The following is a 22,195-nucleotide window of genomic DNA, read 5'->3' as shown; positions in this document are numbered from 1 at the left end:
AGTGTATAGGAATCATGTCAAGATGGATGGGAGCGTTGAAGGCCAACGGGCTAAGAAGACTCAATCAAGTAAGCGAACGCAAATACGGACGCGCAAGGTAAGTGAATCCCGAACTTACCTTTTGTTTGGTAATGCATTTATGATATATGTTAATTGTTGAATGTAATGTAAGAAGATATGGATTAATGCTATTACTAACTTATGTTATAATGGAATGGGTTGGAAGTGGTTAAGAAAGAGATTCGGTTAAGTTTGGGTAAGAAATGGAACTTACATAATGAAATTATGCTTGAATGAATAAGATGAGTTATTTGTATTTGAGGACTTGTTCATATAAATGGAAGCTAATGTACTAATCGTTTTCTATTGAGAATTAATGTGAAGTATAGGCATGTTAACAAAGGAAGCGAAGGTTGACTCCATAATCTGGTGCGAGTAATCGAATGGATGGATGAAGGGGCTAGTATAAAAGAAGGCATGATATGTTGACGCGCTATTATGCATGTGTTAAGATTTTGCTTTATGTCATCGGTTGCTAATAATGTGATTGAATATGGTGACTGCAGGTTATACATGTTTGGATGTTTCAACAAGAAGTGTACGCGGTTGAAGATCGAGTCAAGACATGGATTGTATGTGGGTGTGTATGTAGTCACTTAAATTGAGACATGTATGTTAGTTTTTGGATTAATTTATAAAAGAGATTAATGTATTTAAATGAAAGAAAGAATATCATGAAGGAAATTTTAGGTATGTATTTTTCCGCTGCAAATCTTAGGTTAAAACGTGTTAGGGCGTTACATTGTGCTTGTGGGCTTGGAGTTGTCATGTGCTATTTAAAGAGGGCTCTGCCTCAAGATCTAACACACCGCCTCATATAGCTCCTTCTCGAATACTCTTGTGCTCTTGCCTTCTTTACCTCATACGTTTATTCGTGAGCCTGTTGGTTTTGTTCTTTGTTAACCTTTTGGTTGTTTATGTTCATCAGTCAATCTGTGATGACTGGTTGATTTTCTTGTACTATTTGGGAAGAAGTTGAATAAAATTGTTCTTCATTTTGTTTGGTTGATTCTGTTTTGAAGTTCTGACATGGTATCAGAGCTCCTAGGTTGATTTGGTGCTCTGGTAATCTTCTGTTGCTCTCGCCGTTGTCTGCTTCTCCGGTTGGATCGGTCCAAGGACTCCGATCAAAGGTTGCTTTGTGGTGGTGTTTTTCTTGGTGGTTCGGTGGTCTGCCGTATCTTCTCCTGGTTCCATTTCATTGTGGTTGTTGCGCCGCTGTTTGGGAACACGAAACCCTAATTTTTAGGGTTTTCTCATCTGGTTGCTTTGAAGAATTTCTTGTTGGTCCCTTTTAGGGCAAACCAACAGATCTGGTCCTCTGTCTTCTGATCGAGTTCTTGTAACCCTAAGTGAAGGTTACAAGACTTGATCTCTTGGATTTTGCTAGCACCCACTGTGAGATTGTTCTATCTCTTTACTTTAATTTTTCCTGCATCACTGAGTCAGTGTGTCTAGGCATCCACTGTTTACTGGACTAGTAGGGCCGGCACTTGATCGAGTCTTATTTACTTATTTGTTGCATTTGTCCATGTCATTTAACTCCCTGAATACTGTCTGCGGAGGCACCTTTTGAGTGACGAACCTCTGATCGGACCTCTGTTCAAGCTTCGCTTTGTCCCTAGCCTATTTGTCCTATTGGTTTTTTGTTGTTGTGTTTCTGTGGCTATCTGCTCTCTTGTGGCTGTGTGATTATCTGCCATTTACTGTTGTTGTGTTTATCTACTTCTTGTAACTGTGTGCTATAATGCCTGATATAGAAAAACAAGGTGAATCCTCTGTCACCTTGGTTAGTAAATTGGATGCTAGTGATCCGTTATATCTTCATGCTAGTGACTCTAGTAGTCTCTCTATTGTCAATATTAAACTAAAAGGAACTGCGAATTATGTGGTTTGGTAAAATGCTATGAAACTTGCTTTAACTGCTAAAAATAAGCTAGGGTTTATAAATGGCACTTGCACCAAGTCCACTAAAGATGATGTTTTAGCAAGTCAATGGGATAGGTGTAATTCTGTTGTGTTAACTTGGATTCTCAACTCTGTCTCTGAAGAATTATATGTGGGTCAAGTCTACTCTAGTCTTGCTAGTGAAGTTTGGAGTGACTTAAAAGACACCTATGATAGGGTTGATGGGTCGGTTGTGTTTGGGTTATACCAAAAGACTAATTGTGTTAGCCAAAATGGCACTAGTGTCTCTGAATATTATCATAGACTCAACACTATGTGGAAACAATTTGATGCCATGGTTCAATTACCTTCCTGTACTTGTGATGCTTCATCTAAATACAATGAGTTCAGTCAATTGATCAAACTTATGCAATTCTTAATGGGATTAGATGACATTTATCAACCTGTTAGAACAAACCTGTTAACCAGGGATCCTTTACCAACTGTTAAAACTGCCTTTTCTGTCATCTCTAGAGAAGAATCTCACAGAGATTCAAATAAATCCTCAAAAACTCCAAATGTTGGCTTTGTTGCCAAGGCAACTCAATATAATGACAACAAAAAACGTTTTAACAAAGGACCTAATCCCAACTTAAAAGGCACCCACTACAATAAGGTTGGTCATGTGATTGAAAAATGCTTTGAACTTCATGGCTATCCATCAAATTATAGAAATAAATCTAATCAAAACAACTTTCAATGGCCTAAAACCAACTTGTCTGCTAATAACTCTTTTGCCAATACTATGAATGATCAACCTGCTAATTCTTCCTTGAATGCTTTAATTGCTGATCAGTTTTCTAAGTTGCTAGGCATTCTAAATGAAAATAAGCTGGAAGATTCTCACAAATCTAATATGAGTGGTAAGTGTTATAATGCTTTCAATTCTCTAGGGTCATATAAAAACACCTATTGCTTTAACTCCAGTTTTTTCCATCAAAATAAACTAAAACGGATTGTTGACAACGTGTTTAATCTTGTTGATATGTCTGAGTATGATATTATTATTAAACATCCTAATGGAACCGATGCTAAAGTTAAACAAATAGGATGCTTTATGCAAATATTAGGATACTCGTAGGTTTAAAATTCTTTTTAGGGGATGTGTATGTATAGATATGGATATAGATTCAGAATGTCACTGTGTGTGTGTGTGTCAACTAGGTGAAGAATGGAGTGGAATGGTGGTGAGGCGTGATGGGTGATGGCGGTGGTGTGCCTGTGCTAGGTGGTAGCGGTGGAGCAGATAAAGAGAGAAGTAGAGAGGGTTAGGTTTGCGAGATGTGATAATTTCTTTTAAACATAATTGTTTAATTTATTAATTTTATGATTATTTATTTTAGTATTTAGGGTAAAATGACCAAAATACCCTCTTGTGGGGTCCACTTGGTTAGATTTAGCCATGAAAGCTAACTGAGTTAGAGCTAAAGGATATAATGTGCAATGATTTGGAAACATCGAGTATGTTTTTTGTAATATTTGAAGATAGCGGACATTGTTTACAATCTGGTGTCAACATAAAGGATGATTTTTGTAATTTACTCTTTAACAAAAGACAAAAATAATACTTTTGGTTAAGCTAAGTGTACATAGTAAACGCATATATGCGGTCTTAGTTTAAACTAACGATGCTTCTAAAAACCACGAATAACTTCATAACAATTCTACATTGATGATCTAACATTTGCCAACAATCACTTGGATATACTGATCTACAACATCCAACCGTCTCTACACATTTATTACACGAACAAGTCCTGAAAACCCGTAGCCGCCCCTCCTCATAATACTTATCGCAATCATTGTGGAAGACGCTAAAGTGTTTTGCAAGGCACACATCCTGCTTAATTTTCTAAGTTGTGTTTTGATATGTTCTCAACTTTTAATATGATGTTGTGTTTCTCAATGATGTTATGATCCAAGAAGATTTTTTTTTTTTTTGTGAAGTTATTGGTTATGATATTCCAGTTTGATATTCATACATTATGCTGTTTTTTAGTTTTTATCAGTTGGAATTGAACTTGATATTAAAATTTGATGTTTTCCCCGTTTTATGAAATTCCAGCTAGAGATATATTACGTTAATTTTTTGGTAGTTGAACCACCTTTAACTTAATCGAACCTCCTGGATCCATCACTGATCACTCCAAGGAAACTGATGTAATACCTTATGGTTGCACCAGTTGTAGCGGTGTTAATTATTAGACCACAACTAGGCCCGTAAACAAACCAAATGTTTATGAACTTTTCGCGAACTTGTTCGGCGGAAAGTTCATTTATTTAATAAACGAACAAACATGAACAAAATTATTTGTTTATTTAATTAAATGAACGAACATGAACATACGTGTTGCTTGTTCATTTATGTTCATGAACATTCGTTTATGCTTATTCATTTATGTTGGTTTGTATTTTAATAAATACACAGAGAGTTACATTTATACAAATGTAAACCTAAAATATGCTTTCTAACTACTTATATGCATATAACTAATTGATAATTGATGATTGGACTTTACAATAACAAAAATAAACTTTCTAATAGCTCTTATCGTAACTAATCAATCATATATACAAAAAAGCTAATTTATGTTTATTTATGGTTGGTCATTTATGTCCATTTATTTTGTTTTATGTTTGTTAAATTATGTTTGTCCATTTACGTTCGTGAACTGTTCAATTAGGTCTTAAATGAACGAACATAAACGAACAAGAAAAAACACGAGCATGTAGGGCTGCAAACGAACCAAACGAACACGAACAAGACTTTGTTCGTGTTCGTTTGTTAAGAAATATATGTGTTCGCGAACCGTTCATGAACACTTATCGAACAAGATTTTATGTTCGTGTTCGTTTGTTAAGGAAATGAACTTGTTCGTGTTCGTTTGTTAATTTTAGGCAACGAACATTAACGAACACAAGTGAGCACAAAACGAACACAAATAATCATTCATGAACATAATATATAATACACCGACACTTATTAGATATTTAATTTGTCGGAATTTTGAAGTATTTAAATAAATATAAAAACTATAAACACTAATGAAGTATTGAACACAAACGAACACGTTACCGAACGTTCACGAACATAAACGAACGAACACGACCTCTGTTCATGTTTGTTCATTTAACTAAACAAACGAAATTTCTTGTTCGTGTTCGTTTGTTTAGTAAACAAACGAACACAAACTAACTTCCCGCCGCACGGTTCACGAACTGTTTGCCGAGCTTTTAGTTCGTTTGCAGCCCTACGAACATGCCCATCTTCTTAATGAACAAACATGAACAAAAAAATTTGTTCCATTATACGTTCGTGTTCGGTTACATTCGTGTTCGTGTTCGGTTAAAGATAAATGAACAAACACGAACATGCCTTTGTTCATGTTTGTTCGGTTCATTTACAAGCCTAACCACAATATATCTTGATTTAGTCCACGAACTACGTAATGAATGCATCAGTTGTGAAGGTGTGATTAGACCACAATCTAAGGACTAATACACATTAATTACAACCGAACATGCTATCTTTACAACACATTGTTATAGAGAACAAAATAGAGATGTATACAAATCAAATATATATTTAACTAGTGTTTAACACCCGCGTTGCGAGCTCGTAAGTCGTAAAATTGTGCTAAGTAGTAAGCAAACGACGTCAAAAAATTGTAAAACAAAAACACTAATCTATATTGCCACGTGACATAAAATATAGGGTATAAATTGTAAAACAAAAATATGAATTTATACCGTCATGTGACGTAAAACGTAGACAAATATAAATACAAAATTATACTGCGAGTTGGCATAAAATATAGATAAACTCGAATTTATACCGAAAAAGCTCTAACATAACGAAAAAAACACAAAACTTGAAGACCATATAAACCATTTTAACTAAAAACAATAAAAGAAAAAAATACTACAATATAAAAACCATAAAAAAAACCAAAGTGGTAATACATTAATTCTTATTATATAATAATAAACCAAAAGTTACAACCTTCTAAACTTCTAAACTAAGGGTACAACTAACTAAAGCATGAGACACCAACTAAGCTAAATGTACAAAATTATATGCCTAGAAACGTTGCAAATTTATATTATATAAATATTAATATGGATGCATAAGAAATGCATATAAATAAAGATATATATTTGATATCATATAGATGCATATATTAGAATATCTGAATATGTATATAATATTACACCCTTATATTATAATTAATGTTAGCAAACACATTGCAAATTATCACAAAAACATCCTACCAAATAAGTCTTCATCAATATTATTACAAATAAGATGCTGCTGACGTAGAAGACCTTACATAGAATAATGGTCAAAGATTAACCCAGCCTTGCATACTACTCTCTCCAACCATGCTCCTCTGAACTGATGGTCCTTCCTCATGCATAAACTGGTTATACCTGCAAAACCAAAAAAGAAAATCAAATATTGTGCATCACAAGGTTGTACGCTTTTTTTTAACGGCCAATAAACTCAATCCCGAGCACTCTCGGGGCACCCACTGGACAAACGGAGTACTCCGAGAGTAACCCGAGTCCACCACCAATTCCGGGGAAAACCCAGTAACCCACCCGCCCGTAGGCACGACGGTGAAATTACCGGTAAAACCCGTTTGGCTCAAGTATCCAACCCAGATTTCCCTGGGTCTCCTATCACTTACCACCAGTGTCTCACTCTGCACCAAGTGGGAGTCGAACTTGCATCTCTCAAGAGAAATGCACGTCCTCCACCACTTGATTTAGAGATCATTGGCCACAGCCCACAAGGTTGTACACTACAAGGTGTATATATATCAGTATATATAGGGGGTGTATATAGAGAGGTACCCTATTTGCAAGATGGGTTCTTGTTGACAATCCATAGGATTGGAGTGAGATTGGTGCATTGGGAATGTGTTGTTGTTGTTACCAGGAGATACACCAGAGTTCCATGGGCATGGAAGTTGTGCCCTATAGCCCTGACCTTGATCTGTCTCAAACTGAAACATTATGCATTTATATATAATTAATAGCTAAAATCAAGATTTCCAAGACACATTTTTTTTGTATCACAAGTGTTAAACATTTTTTAAATGATTATGAAGGCTACTTTGTAAGACAAACTGGGTCGGGTTAGGTTGACCTGTAAATACTTTTTTTGTACTTTTTGAATTTATACGTATGTAGAAAATACCGTTGTCATCTCGTGTGAGACCTTGATCCTTAGATGCTTGTTTATGTCTCCAAGTTCGCGTTCCTATCATTTATTTAGCTTTGTTATACCTTTACAAGAAAAAAAAAACGAAATCTAACACCATCTAAAACTATCACAAATTCATCGATTTTAAATGTTAACTCGTGGTTCATTAAATTATATTTCAATTCACATGTAACATTTATTTTTTTATGAATTAGACTTGTGGATCTTACCTTGCGGCGAAGCTCTTCCATCTGTTCTACCAAGATTTGTGTCTGCATAACATTGCGAAAGTGCATTATGTCGCGCTTAGCTTTTGATCAATAACTGATCAACTGAATAATCAAACAAAATTATGGAATACTAATACTAATTAAATGTAAACCAATTACATATAAACTAATTACCTTTCTTTGTCTAGCTTGAGTAAGAGCCCCCTCAAGTTGTTTTTCAAGATTATGTAGTTCCTTGACACTAAGTGGTCCAAGATCTTCCCCAAGTAAATGTCTTCAACAGAAGTTTACATAAATTAACACGAAAACCGCATTAAACAACAAAAAGATTCATATTTCATAGCGTAATAGGTAATCACTACAAGAAAAAACCCCTATAGGGACAACACATGTCCTCTCTATAGATCACCCTAGAGAGACAACATGTCGTTTGTATAGGGTTTTCGTGCCTTTTAAGATAGGTTACCTTATCTATAGCAACGACACTTGTAGAAACAACTTGGGTGACGTATAGGGACGGGGCTAAAGAGCAGTGACGGAGCTTGACCAAAAGTTTCGAGGGGGCGTAAAGTGATGGGACCCAATTTTTTTTTCCTATCCTTATGTTTCGGGTGGGGTTGGGTTGGCTATTCGATTTAAATCGGGTCAAATAATAATAGTTCCAAATAAAATAAAGTGTATATCTACCAAACTACCCATCATTTATATACAAAGTTTATAAATATTTAGGATAAATAATTTAGGATAAATAATCAGGGGGGCGATCCTATATAATTTTAAAATTTTCGGACGAAAAATCGGAACTTATACGCTTCTAACCGAAATATTGGGGTGGGCGGGTGCACCCCCGGGCATCCACAATACTTCGCCCCTGCTAAAGAGACAATATGTTGTAGAGATGACAGGCGAAAAAGGCTTATAGAGAGGACACAGGTCAAAAAAATGTCGTTTCTGTAGGATCTTTTTTCTTGTAGTGAATTAGAAAAATTCAAGATTCATATATATGTGCACCTTTGTGTGCGCTGAAGCGATTCGAACTTGGCTTTTAGCTTGGAAACCTCTTGATACCAACTCTATATATATACACAACTTGAAACAATCAGATTTAATTTAAATACATCAATATATATATATAAATAAAAGCAGGATGATAATCAAATTATAAAACTTAATAAAAATTTGACCTGTGTTTCACGTTCATTGTTGTTGTCTTGAGGATTAAAGCAGCAACGTTGATAACGTTCAAGGGTTTTCATGACACTGTAGATTATACATGTATGATCAGTTTAATTTGCAATGGAGTACAGATATTTAATATGCTACAATTATTTCTAGTTACTAATTTTTTATGCCTATTTTAAATCCGGGGACCATCAAATAAACATATTCCTATTTTCAATTTCAGAAACATATAGTAATAAATACAAAGATACATTAATGTTTCAAAAATAAACTTATATATACTAAACTATTAAAGTAAAATTAATATGAAAACCCACGAGTTGCAGCATTAAACCATTGGGTTTTGCACACATATAAAGAAATAATAATAACTGAAATTCTAGATCAAAATTTAATAATATCATATGTTGACGGTTGTCTAGACAAAATTAAAACGTTTGCTTATTTTATGATGATCAAGTGTGTGTACACATTCATTTATGTATATATATGTACGTGTGTGTATATGTATGTATGTATGTATGTATAACGAAAGTATCTACGTGTAGCAGAAAGCCGGAAACATAGATGTAACAATTATAAATCGTATGTATGTGTTTTTGTTTATAATAATACGAAGATGTGTGTACATGTTCATATGTGTATACAAGTACACATATGTCTCAATTGTTGTGCTATGTGACATATAGTGAACTAATGATGAAGAAGGCACATTCTTAAGCATACAATACAATTATCATAACTTCCTAACCAGATTATACTAAAATCCATGCAAACTGAAATGGTTTGTCTTTATATATTCCCTGTTGGAAAGTCTTCACGCATAATTCATCATCATCATACTCGGTAAATCACACCAATAGCAAAGTTAAGGTAAAGACTGAGGAGGGTAAGAAGGAATGGAAATAAATTCATGTCCATATAGTTTAATTTTTAAGGGAAGATCATGACATTTTGTTGTATTTAATTATCTAAAGATTAAGGGAAGATCATGACATTTTGTTGAATTTAATTATCTAAAGAAACTTGTTTTTATTAAAAATTTATACCTCTAGTCGTTTTAACTTCAGAGAGAACTAAGATAAAAAACAAAGTAAAAACGTAAAAGGGGTAAATTTATTTTGAAAAGAAAAAAGATATATAAAATAAAAGGTAAAATCATATACTTAAAAGGGCAGGGCCGTTCTAACATATTTGGTGGCGCTAAGCAAACTACAAAGGTGGGGCCCTTTGAATTGGTATAAAGAAAACAACGGTTTCGTTTTCTTCCTTCTAAGTCTGAGTCGCACGCATAATATCAAAATTCAAAGATTCAAAGTATCATTTAGGAATTTAGAGAAAACAATGATTAAGAAATCGCAATATACCGAGAGAGAGTACTGTAAAAAATAGTCGTTAACCAATCCTTGCGACACCATTAATTTCCCTTAATTTCACATCTAGTTTTTCCCCAATCGGTGACACCATTGAGCAAAATGGGTATGTGCAACGTTACAGTTAGCGAGAATAATGATGATGATCTAAATTAAATTCGAATTGCATATTACTTAGAGTTGGAATTAGACTCTTTTATTTAAAAATTGGTTATTTATTTGAGCCTCATACATAATACACATAAGCTATATCTTTAAAATATTCGAAGACCCTGGTATTTGAAGCCCCTAGGCCGTTGCCTAGATTTAGAAACCCCTAGGTACGGCCCTGAAAAAGGGTAAACTGTGCATCATGTGACATGATTTTAATAGTTTGGTTGAACTTAAATAACGTAATAACATGTTGTTAGAAACAAGACTAGTAACGTTTTAAATATGTTTATGATTAAAAGACTAGTAACGTTTTAAGTGAAGTTGAAAAGTAGAATTGACAGAAAGAAGATGTAAAACTTTGATCAAAAGACTACTAGTGTTGTATATCCTTTGGACGATAAACAGAAAATAAAATACTTGTACTTGGAGATCTGTAAATCTAAAACTTTCTATATTCTACAAAAAAAGGTAAAATAAATTGAATAACAAAGATATTTAGTTTAGCTTCGATAAACGCAGCCAAATATGAAATATCATAAGTAGAAAGGGTATTATTTTCCGTTTTAACCAAATATGAAATATCACATATCATTTGCTTATATAAGTTATAAGTTTTTATTATGGATTATAGATTTATACGGTAACTTCCAGTTTTCATTGCAAATGTCAGTGAGCATTTATTCACATGCATGTATAAAAGTGAACAAAATAAATATGGGTTTATGAGGAAAAGATTTTCTAAACATAAAAGTAGAGAAAAAGAACTTAAGTTTTTTTTTTTTTAACGGCAAACAATCTATATATATATATAGATAGAAAAAGAACTTAAGTTAATAAATGTTTCCTACTTGGTTTCTCTAATTCAATCTCAAACAAAAACTTAAGTCTCATTCAAGAAATTAACATCACACTAAACAATAAAAATTTTGAATTAGTTTTTTTATATTTTTAAAGTTTTTTTTTTTTTTTTGAATAAGATTGATAGTCATAGCGGTATCATCCGGTTCATTAGTTCAACCAGACAACCAACAAAAGACGAAGGTCAATAAATTGTAAGAAAATGCAAGTTCAAATCTTGCTTTAACCAATCACATCGTTTTTTTTTTATATAAATGAATCTTTTCACTTTGGATGGGTGATTTATGATATGTAGGTAAAATAAAAACTTAAAGTTAAAAAAAAATACTAAAAACTCGAATAAATTGCAACACTGGACAAGAATTAAATCTTGAAACTAATTATCATTTTGAATAGTAAATTAACAAAAAAAATAAATAAATAAATAAATAAAGTGGATAAACACCATGAACACCATATTGTCCTTTGGACAAAAACCAGAAACAAAAAAGATAGTACCAGAAACTTAAAAATTTCTAATTCGTGAATTTCTCCAAAACAATAAAAATAAAGAAAACTAAAATCAATAAAAGATGCTTCTGAAAAAAGCTTAGATATCACAGTCATGCGAGCAACAATGAAATTATTCTTTCTTATTTCATCAAGAACACAATAATATTCCAAAAAATACCATTAAAAAGTTAAAATTAGGGTTTTTAGAACACAATAATATTCCAAAAAAATATCATTAGAAAATTAAAATTAGGGTTTTTAGAACACAATAATATTCCAAAAAAAAATATCGTAAAAAAATTAAAATTAGGGTTTTTGAATATTATAAAATGAAAACAATTTAAAACAAAAGAGGGTTGGTTTTTAAGTTCTAGATAAGATCTAAAAGAATTGGTGAGATAATAAAAATGTTGAAATTCCAACATTTTTTTACATAAAATTGTGATATTTTCTTTTATATTTTAACAAGGAAAGTATTTAAGTTTCTTTTCATTTTCTCTGCTCATGTTTGTATCACCTAAGGAAAATTTTATGTTTAAACCAGAATTTTTTTTCACAAAATTCACTGAAGAAATTAAAAACCAATAGATCCGATGATTCAAACAGAAGAGACAAATTTTCAATCCAGATAAACACAAAACTCAAAAAAAAAAAAAAAAATCTGAAAAAAGTACTAATCATTTTGCCCTTTTTTTATTAATAAAAAATTAAAATAAAACCCTAGATCTGTTCCTCGTCAGTCTAATGACGAATTGTACCTTCAGATCCCTCCAAAACGTGTCGATCTCTCATTCGATAACACATTCTTAAGATCTAAACACAAAATCTACGATGATTTAGTGTTTTCATCACCCCAATCCATGTTTATGAAGCTTTTTTAGAACTATTAAATAAACGTCTTAATGACGCAGAGCTGAAACTCAGTGGATCGTGACAGCAAGGCCACTCTGCTACTTACAATACCCCGTCACTTAATATTGTATTGTTATTCTGTATGTATAATAATAATAATAATAATAATAATGTGTTAGCGTCTAGGGTGTGCTTACCCGACGCTGCCAAACTCGTAGAGTTTGTCGCGGCTGGAGAAGATGATGAGGCCGACTTCGGCATCGCAGAGGACGGATAGTTCGTAAGCTTTTTTAAGCAAACCGTTTCGACGTTTCGAGAAGGTGACCTGCCGGTTTATCTTGTTCTCTATTCGCTTCAGCTCTACTCTTCCTCTACCCATGGCAATGGAATGGTGTTTCTCTCTCTAGATTCTCTCTCTAGATTGGTCTGCAAGTAGGAGATGATTAGTTTGTATTAAAGGGGAGAAAAAAAATGTGCAGAAAAACGTACAAACGGAGTGTCAAAGTTGTTGGATGTGTTGTTTCTTTAATATTTAAAGATTTTTTGTTTAGTTATTGTTATATACTTGTACAACACATTAAATTGCTCTACCGCCTTAGAATAATTGTCTACATAGTGAAAAAAAAAGAAACAAAGAAAGGCGTCGTTTGTTTACCTCTTAATGAGCCTCTTAATGGTTCAGACCTCTTACTGGTTCAGCATTTAATGTTCAGATTGTTTGTTTCAGAATCAGATGTCTGAATGGTTCAGACATTTGCCTCTGAATGTTTAAGATTTATACAGAGTCTGAATTGTTAAGACCTCTAATCTGAATTGGTCAGACATTTGCCTATAAATGGTTAAGCATTATACAGGCTCTTAATGGTTCAGTCCTCTTACTGGTTCAGCACTTAATGGTTCAGACATCTTACTGATTCAGCACTTAATCATTCAGATGTTGCCAAACAGCCCAAATAAAGAAATGTTTACATAGTGAAAAAAAAAAAAAGAAATATGTTATTGTATAGGTTGGTTTTGTAATAAATTTGTTATATAGTAATCTTCTCTTTACATATAAGAGTTAAATTTCTAGTGAATTTACATAGAGAATTATAATTGCCGTATAATACATTTTTACGTAGTGTTTGACACATATAATAAGAGTTTAAATAGAGTGAAATATCAATTTATATGTCACTTTTTAAGGTAAAACAAACAAGTGTTTATCAATTTTGTAACTTTCTATTTAAAATTGGTTATATAATAAATGTGCTCCTACCATTCCATTATGTTTGGAAATATAATGTTTGACGTAAAAATTTGGTAAATCACATGTATCATCTCATGTAAATGAACAATTGAATCGACATAAACTAAACCTAGATGGAGTAATCTAGGATGGACTTGGTATTTGTCTAGCGATGTAAATAACTCGGGCGCTCAAGAGCTATTTTACGTTGGTTCACTAAAATTTTGAATTGATTATCCGGGCATTAATGAGTACAAGTCTAAAAATAAGCTCTATATTAAACGAGTTTTAATTCAAGCTTTACATATCAATCTCAAGTAAGTTTGTGATCCAATTATTAATAAAAATTTTATTTCAATGCATATTTATGTATCAAATATTATTATGTATCAAATTATGATGAATATAACTATAAAATACATAATATGTTATATTAAAAAAGTTAAAACTATTTTAATATATATATATATACACACACAAACTAATTAATAAAAATATTATAAAGATAAACGAGTCGAGTCTGAACTCGAAACACTAATCATGAGCCAAGTTCAAGTTTTAGAAATAGACCTCGAAATGAGCCGTGCTCGAACTCTCGTAAACTAAACGAACTGAACCGCTATATTTTTCTAAAAGAAGTAATTTAAATACCACAAAAATCTGTAGATTAAAGAACATTTGTGTACATATAAACTTGTAAGTCTTGAGGGGATATGTGAAATTCCCCCAATTTAAATGGGTTTTTTTTATCCTCAATTAGGTCAAAACATCGAGTGTCCAGTCGATTAAACTTATGGAGGAGGTCGAGTCTTTGGTGTTTGGGTGTTCTAAATTAATTAACTTTTCACAAACGCTAAAAACTTTATTATGAGATAGTCCAACTACAGAGAACTAACAATAGGACACCGACACCCAATGGAGAGGTTTGGGTTTTCATTGAAGACTAGCATGGCCGGCCCTGGGGTGGGTGGGAATGACCATCGACCAGGCCCTGATTTTTGAAGGGTATGTTTTTTGTGGAAAAAACCCGATATATATATATGTAAAATATTTTTTTAATCGGGTACATCTATACAAACATCAACATAGGTCTCCTTACAAAACTCTTTTTATGGTTTAGATTAGTTATTAACCCCTTTGGCATTAGGTTTAGACTTTAGTGAGCCAAATACCCAATTTCGTTAAAGCCTTAGGGCACATTTTTTCAAGCTCGAACAGGGTACACGAATTCTCAGGGCTGACCCTGGAGACTAGGGGTGTTCATCGAATCGAATAACGAATTCTCGAATTTTTCGAATCGATTTTTTCGAATCGAATTTTTTGAATTTTTATTTTTTACATGAATTCGTATTCGATTCAATTCGATTAGTATTTGAAACTTGAATTCAAACCGAATTCGAATAAATTCGATTTAATTCAAATTCACCATAAACAATAAATTATTTTACTTTCACCTTTTTAAACTACTACAAATAATTATATTCAACATTAAATATAATAATCTACAAAATTTATTAACTATCAATATCTTAAAACGCCAAAATTTAGAAGATAGGTTGGTTAAGGGTAGCGATTTATGTTAGGTAAAAATTTGAAAATAAGTAGTATGAGCTATTTGTCAGAAGGTTTGGTAATGTTATGAATAATAAACTATTATTTATGAAGGTAGTTCATGCTTTGGCCAAGTTTAGAAGTTATATGTGTGTGTGTGTGTGTATATATACACATATTTAAAAAATATATAAACTGAATTCGAAGTTCGAATCGAAAATCGTAAAATCGTATCTGATTCTAATTCGATTACTGGACTCGAATACGAATCAACTCGAATTCGAACATTTTTAATCGAATTCGAATCGAGTCGAGTTTCGATTTTTTTTTAATCCGGATCGAATTCTGAACACCCCTATTGGAGACTCACGTTCAATCCCCACTTGTGTTATTTTGGTGGATTAGGTAATGATAGATAAAATCTAGCCTCCTTGTAAAGGTATTAGGTTCTATCCTAAGTCCACCCGGGTTTTCGTCACACAGTGTGTTACGCTAGAGAGTTTTCAGCTCTTGTGGTGGCATAACGCATGTCAAGCGGCAGTCAGCGGTATTGTTTCCTGGAGGAACATCCAAGCCAAACTCTGAAAACAACGTAAACCCAGTTAAGACAACTTAGTCTGACCAAAGTGAAACAACGATACTCTATAATTTAAGGAATGCGGTGGACTAAACACAAAAAATTCACCGTTACAACAAGAAAAACAAAAAACAAAAACAAACATGGAACACCGGATAATTATCTTCTCAATAACATTTTTGGTTTCTCTTCATGCATATGACCTCTAGAAGTTCAATCTGTCTTTTAATAATTAACATATATGTATATATGTTATCAATTTATATTTTCACATGATTTTTTTATGATCGGTGAGAATAGTGGATCACAAGAAGAAAGGATGATAACGCTAGGCAATTCAATATCTTCATAACTTTCAAGAATCTTTTATTTTTGATTTCTTCTATTTGACTTGAAATTAACTAATATGTTTAAGATCGACCAATAGAGTTGGTAGCTCATTGACAAAGACAAACTCTTTATGAAGACTTAAAGTTGAAGGTTTTAGGTTTAAGTCTAACAAACAGTAGAATCAGAACAAGTTTGTCGTTTAAGTTAAAGAAACTCAATAAAAATAAAAATTGTGCAATTCTAGAACGTAACTACGTTGTTGAAAATTATGGAGACGTCATTCTCATATTTTTTATCACTTACTTTCTAGAACGTAACTACGTTGTTGTGACACATTGATTTGCATATAATGTTAACATTCACAACAACCCTCGATCACTACGTTCTCACTCCTAATAGTCTTCTTTAGGAAAACCTAGGGTTGGAGGTTTAGGGTCCAAGTCTCTTAAAAAAAAACTAATATTTATAAGTTAAACTTAAAAATGTGCAATTCTTGAACGTAACTACGTTGTTGAAAATTATGGAGACATCATTCTCACATTGTTTTTTTTATGACTTACTTTCTAGAACGTAACTACGTCGTTGTCAGTGGCGCAGCTTAGTTATGTTCCGAGGGGGCGTCCGACCCCCCGAACTTTTCGATGCGTAGTGTTATGAATAGTAATTTCGTATAGAAATTTTTTAGGTATATACGTTTCTGCCCCTTGGTTTCGGAAAATTTGGGAGGGGGGGGGAAGCTTCGCCAATGGTCGTTGTTGTGACACATCGACTTGCAATTCTGTTAACATTCACCAAACCCCTGATTACGATGTTTTCACATATAATAGTCTTATATTTGACTAGTTTACACTATTCTTAGAATCAGATTGGTCGAGCCAGAAACCGGCTACAGTTGATCCCAGTTGAATATTCATCTTCAAACTGATTGGACAAGTTGAACTGATGATCTAATTGGGTAATAGGACCTTATTTTGAAAAAAAAATGTATTTTTGTCCTCCAAAATTTTTCATTTTTTACTAATGTAATACCTCGGACTCCATATTTTGTTAACATTGCAAATTCAGATATACAAGCAAAATAATTACATTTTTTTTAATTTTTGTTTCATGTTATATAATTTTGATAACATTATAAAATTCACAAATAACATTAAGGTGGTGTTTGTTTTTTGGTCAGAAACACTTCTGGCCACTTATGTCTGCGCCGCGCAAACGCGGGCAGATGTTTGGATGTTGCAGTGCAGCTTGTTTGTTTTCTCACAGACCTTTCATTAAAAAAGGTCTGCGAGACATCTTCACCACGCAGACAATGACCCATGTCTTCTTGGAACCTCTTCTTGGCACAGACCTCTTCTTCTCTGCCACCACCTCCACCACCACATCCCTGCCACCACTGCCACCACCACATCCCTGCCACAACCACCGTCACCAACACCCACCTGCCATCACACCCCACCTGCAACCACCATCCACCTGCCACAACCCCCACCTACTCCCGTCGGCCACCACCACAACTACCGTCACCACTATCCACCTGCCACCACAACCACCATGAAAACCCCTCAAATCCAAAAACCCACTCAAAATACCCAACTTACCGGTTTTAAGAAGAAACCCTCGTACCGGAGAAACGGCTGGCCGGAGAAGGAGATGGCGGTGGTGGTGACAGATTGTAGAGAGAGAGAGTTTGTAGAGAGAGAGAGTTCAAGGCTAGGGTTTGTGGTGGTGGTGATGAAGGCAGAGAGAGATCGAGGGAGGAGAGAGAGATCTGTGAGAGGAGGGAGAGAGACGGTGAAGGGCGGTGGTGTAGTGGTGACGACGGTGGTTGTGTAAAGCGGTGGTGCTTGGTGGTGGTGAGGAAGGCAGAGAGAGAGCAGCTGTGTATGTGTGTGTTATGTGTGTGAAGATCTTTTTATATAAGAAAAAAACAAACCCTCTTCTCCTTACAGACTGCAGACATTTGGTCCACCTCTTCTCCTGCAGATGCCTGCAGATGTGGTCCGCAGACTGCAGACCTTTTCCCGCAGAAAAAACAAACAGCACCTAAGTAGCTCCATATCTTGTTTTAAGTCACATATATTTATGACGTTATCCGTTGCTTAAACTTTTCCGACTAGTGAACAGATAAAAGAGTCGGTTTGATAAGAAATCAGGTTATTAAAGCTAGCATTGCTTCCTTTCTTAACTTAAATATATTTAATTATTTCAAAGGGAAGAATATGATAAAATAGTCTTATTGAAATATAAACGTTACTTAATCATGCCAAAGAACGTTGAGTGGAAGCGTTGATGTGACATTAATATTAGAGATGTGATTGTGTAATTTTGTTATCGTTTTTCTTTTTGTTTTGTTTTTGTTTTTGTTTTTTATGACTCCCAGCTTCTTGTTGGCCTCTTGTATCGTTTTTATTATCTCTAATAAAAATGTAGTCGTTTGAAAAAAAAAACTTAATTACGCCAAAGGTTTGGTCCTGCTATGTAAAGAAAAAAGGGTGGCCCTTTAGGCCACACATATACGCCTCTTTCAACGAGAGCCCAAGTTTTTGTAGGGTTTTGACATACGGTGGGTTCAATCGTGAATCCTGAATCGGGAAATTATGGTGTTAGAGTAACAAGGTAGTTCCATATCCACAAATTCCATCTTTAGTGTGATCCTTTCTCGTATTTTAATTTGTTGTTTTCTATACATCATTTCCTTTCTTTTCTGCATGAGCTCAAAAACGCCCAAAAGAACGTGCATTGGGAAGCTATTATCATATAGAATTGTTATGTTCTACGCAATAAATATCGTGTAATTAATGATAACTAAGTCGGTTTAGGAACTCGAGTTTCGAGTGAGCTGTTAAACTGTAAAAAATATATACATAAAAACAAAAAAATATGTAAAGTACAGGAACATAAGTTGAAAGTGAAAAAGTGTTGGGGTTAAAAATAGAAAGTGTTTATGACAAATATGTAAAATACGAAATTATAGGGTTAAAAGTGTAAAAGATGAAAACTATGAAGTTTATGTAAAAGATGAAAAGAGTTAAAAGTGAAAAAAAATAAAAGGGATAAAAGAATAAAAAGCAAAAAAGAAATACTGTTTTTGTGAGAGAAGAAATTTTAGGAACTTCTCGGGTACGGTTCGGGTTTTCAATACCCGAGTATTAGAATACCCGATTTTCGGGTCTGGGTAAGGTCCGGGTATAGATCGGGTTTTTCGATTTTTTTTTTGTATAAAACATATAAATATAATGGAAACATTTATTTCTACATATTGTATGCTTTGACATCTGCCAAAAAAGCCTCACACAAGCTCTAAACGTTCAAAAAAGGATGTACACAACGGGTCCTGATATTACGACAACCCAGGTACGGGTTTTATGGAAATCCGGGTACGCTAAAACCCGGGTGTAAAAAACCTGGGTTCGGGTATTGAAATGAATATTCATACCCGGTCCTTACCCTACCGGTAGGGTCGAGTTCCGGTTTAAAAAACCCGTGTTTTCTAATATCCGATTTCAGATTTTTTTTTCCGGATTCGAGTTTTTTGTGCACTAATGCAAATGAAACTATTATACATGTTTAGTGGAAAAAGTGAGTTTCCCATTTACAAGTGATAGTCACTTTATAACTTTTTAGTTAAACCATGGGGCACATATGGTGCAAAGTTGTTTATGCTAAACATTTTAAAAGTAATTTCATCTTCTATTTATGCTATATTAAAATATGTGAGTTCAAGAAACTTGGAAAATCTGATATCAACCATCTGTCAAATTAATCAATGGTAAATAATTTAAAGTTAAAAAGCTAACTAAATTGATAAAGAAAAAAAAACAAACGCGATTATTGAATTTTTATTTTTCTTTTTTAAAAAGATACGTGTTTTCGAAATGTTGATGCATTATGTACAAGGGCGTACCCAAGGCAAGCCTTGGGTGGGCGGGCTCCATCTTTAAATTTTTTTTTATATATTTTATAGGTAAAAATTCCGATCGCACTCCTTGATAATTTGGTTAAATCCTTCATTCGCACCCCCAGAAAATATAATTTGGTTAAACCCTTCATTCGCACCACCAGAAAATATTTTATAGGTCCGCCACTTATTATGTAACAAACGGCGCATCTAAACTTGATACACAAGTGCATCTAAACATGATACATCGGTGTGTCACAAATAATTAAAACAACACGTCTAAACTAAGTTGTCTTATAACAATGGTGTGTCATAATTAGTTACAGTGACACATCTAAATCAATAACTAATTTACACCAATGCATACTACGGGCATGTTTGGCTAAGCTTTTCAAAACAACTTATTGGCTTATTGACTTATCAAAAAGCCAATAAGTTGTTTTTGTGTTTGGCTAAGCCAAAAGTCTTTTTAGAAATGGCTTTTTGCAAATAAGAAAAAAGAGGTTTCAAGAAGTCACAATATTGTGACTTTTTGGCCAGCTTTTAACTTTTCAAACTACAAATTACCAATATACCCCTTCTTTACCCCCCTTATATCTAAAAGAATGCTCATTTTAGTCATTTTACATCAATAAGCTAATCCAAACAGTTTTTTTAAAAACTCCTTTTCAAAAAGTCCTTTTTCCCAAAAGTCCTTTTCCAAAAGTCCTTTTTAACTACTAGTAGGGTGCCCGCGCGATGCGGCCGGGCGACACTTTGCATTGCAAAACTCGTTTCTGGTAGTTTTCTTATTCGTATAATATTTATGATAACATTTTTGTGGTGGATATATGTCATAAGTTTACACATATGTAAAAGTTTTGTTCTTTTATAAAAAATAATAACCAAAAGACAAAAAATATTGTTTTTTTTTTTGTATAAAAATTAATAATAAAAAGACAAAATATAAAAGATAAGTTGTTATAATTGTAAAGTTTGTTTATTTTATTGGTTAAATTATAAAGTATAATTTTATTCTTTAAAGTTTATAACTTTTTATAAATATCAACATAGTACTCATCCAATAAACTTTAAGTTTAAAATTTTCGTTTTTATAAAAATAAAAAATAGTATTTGACTCGTAAGTACGTTTTAGAGTTTTAACTTAAATTGTTAAATTTCGGGTTTCTACAAATATAAAAAATTTATATTTTTATAAGATTTCATAAACTGTTTTTATGAAAAATAGGATGATAAGAGTTTATATCTTTATTAACTTTATATCATACTAAGTTCAAATTTTTAGTTCCTAACTAATCTTATCTATATGAGTCTACTTTTAACTAATAATCCCTAAAAATATGCAACACAATCTACTACTATGTATCTAGTCAAGTTGGTAAATAATTATTTTAGAACTGACTAATATTATCTATAACAATATAGTTGAACTTATAATTCCTAAAAGTTTAGAACCCAGTTTAGAATTTATCTAGTAAAGATTGTAAATTTCTGGAGTATTTTATTTATATTACTTGTTATAAAAATGTTTATAAAATAATTATTTTTTTATTAACTTTATAGCATAGTAAGTTCAGTTTTTTAGTTTAGCTTTAAAGTTTATTACTTTATTACTTTTTAATTAAAAAATGCAAATTATTATATTAATATCTAAGAATAACTGCAATAATTATTTTTTTTATTTGTTGACTTATAATTCCTAAAATTTTGGGACATAGTTTACTATTTATCTACTAAATATCGTAAATTAGTATTAAATAATTCCTAAATTTTTGGGATATAGTTTACTATCTATCTACTAATCCGTAAATCATTATTAAATAATTCCTAAAATTTTGGAACATAGTTTATCTTCTATCTACTAAATACCAAAGTTTTTTTTGTTATAAAAATTAATAATAAATAAAGTATAGAAAAACTGTTTTAAACATGTAAAGATTCGTTTGTTAATAAAAAATACTAAACAAATGACAAAAAATAAAAAAAATAAGTTGCTATCGTTATAAAGTAAGTTTATTTTGTTGATGAAATGATAATGTTTATAATTTTATTGTTTAAAGTCCATAACTTTTTTAAATATCCACATCATACTCATCCAATAAACTTTAATTTTAAAATTTTTGTTTTTTGAAAAAGTAAAAAGTAAAATAGTAGGTGACTTGTAGGTACGTTTTAAACACCTTTAACTAATGTTAAATTTCATTTTTATAAATATTTAAAAAATCATATTTTTATAAAACAGTTTTTATAAAAAA

At 32.6% G+C, this 22,195-nt stretch overlaps 1 protein-coding gene and 1 long non-coding RNA gene across 2 annotated transcripts; one reads left to right on the top strand and one right to left on the bottom strand.

The window, feature by feature from the left end:
* Window positions 1–753, top strand: LOC110896371. The gene is made up of 2 exons (XR_002567865.2): window positions 1–97; window positions 567–753. It is a non-coding gene; the product is annotated as an uncharacterized LOC110896371 (long non-coding RNA).
* Window positions 754–6,188: 5,435 nt separating this feature from the next.
* LOC110894044 (agamous-like MADS-box protein MADS3) lies at window positions 6,189–12,954 on the bottom strand. Its single transcript, XM_022141206.2, has 9 exons — window positions 12,846–12,954; window positions 12,554–12,782; window positions 8,631–8,706; window positions 8,458–8,519; window positions 7,621–7,720; window positions 7,447–7,488; window positions 7,211–7,273; window positions 6,865–7,016; window positions 6,189–6,438 (listed from the first exon to the last, which is right to left on the bottom strand). The coding sequence occupies exons 2-9, from the start codon at window positions 12,733–12,735 to the stop codon at window positions 6,351–6,353; spliced, it is 765 nt and encodes a 254-aa protein (XP_021996898.1). The 5' UTR covers window positions 12,736–12,782; window positions 12,846–12,954; the 3' UTR covers window positions 6,189–6,350.
* Between the last annotated feature and the right edge of the window lie 9,241 nt (window positions 12,955–22,195).

The sequence above is a fragment of the Helianthus annuus genome, chromosome 13 (assembly GCF_002127325.2).
Source record: "Helianthus annuus cultivar XRQ/B chromosome 13, HanXRQr2.0-SUNRISE, whole genome shotgun sequence".
Taxonomy (NCBI): Eukaryota; Viridiplantae; Streptophyta; class Magnoliopsida; order Asterales; family Asteraceae; genus Helianthus; species Helianthus annuus.
Note: the sequence above shows the minus strand (reverse complement) of the source record. Positions and strands in the feature narration are given on the sequence as shown.

What these genes read in the sequence shown, in the direction of transcription:
- LOC110894044 (XM_022141206.2), bottom strand. Translation starts at nt 12,735, where the DNA reads ATGGGTAGAGGAAGAGTAGAGCTGAAGCGAATAGAGAACAAGATAAAC. An exon ending in TCGCTTCAGCGCACACAAAG is followed by an intron (nt 7,721 to 8,457) that starts GTGCACATATAT and finishes CTTCTGTTGAAG; the next exon opens with ACATTTACTTGGGGAAGATC. An exon ending in TCTCACACGAGATGACAACG is followed by an intron (nt 7,017 to 7,210) that starts GTATTTTCTACA and finishes ATAATGTTTCAG; the next exon opens with TTTGAGACAGATCAAGGTCA.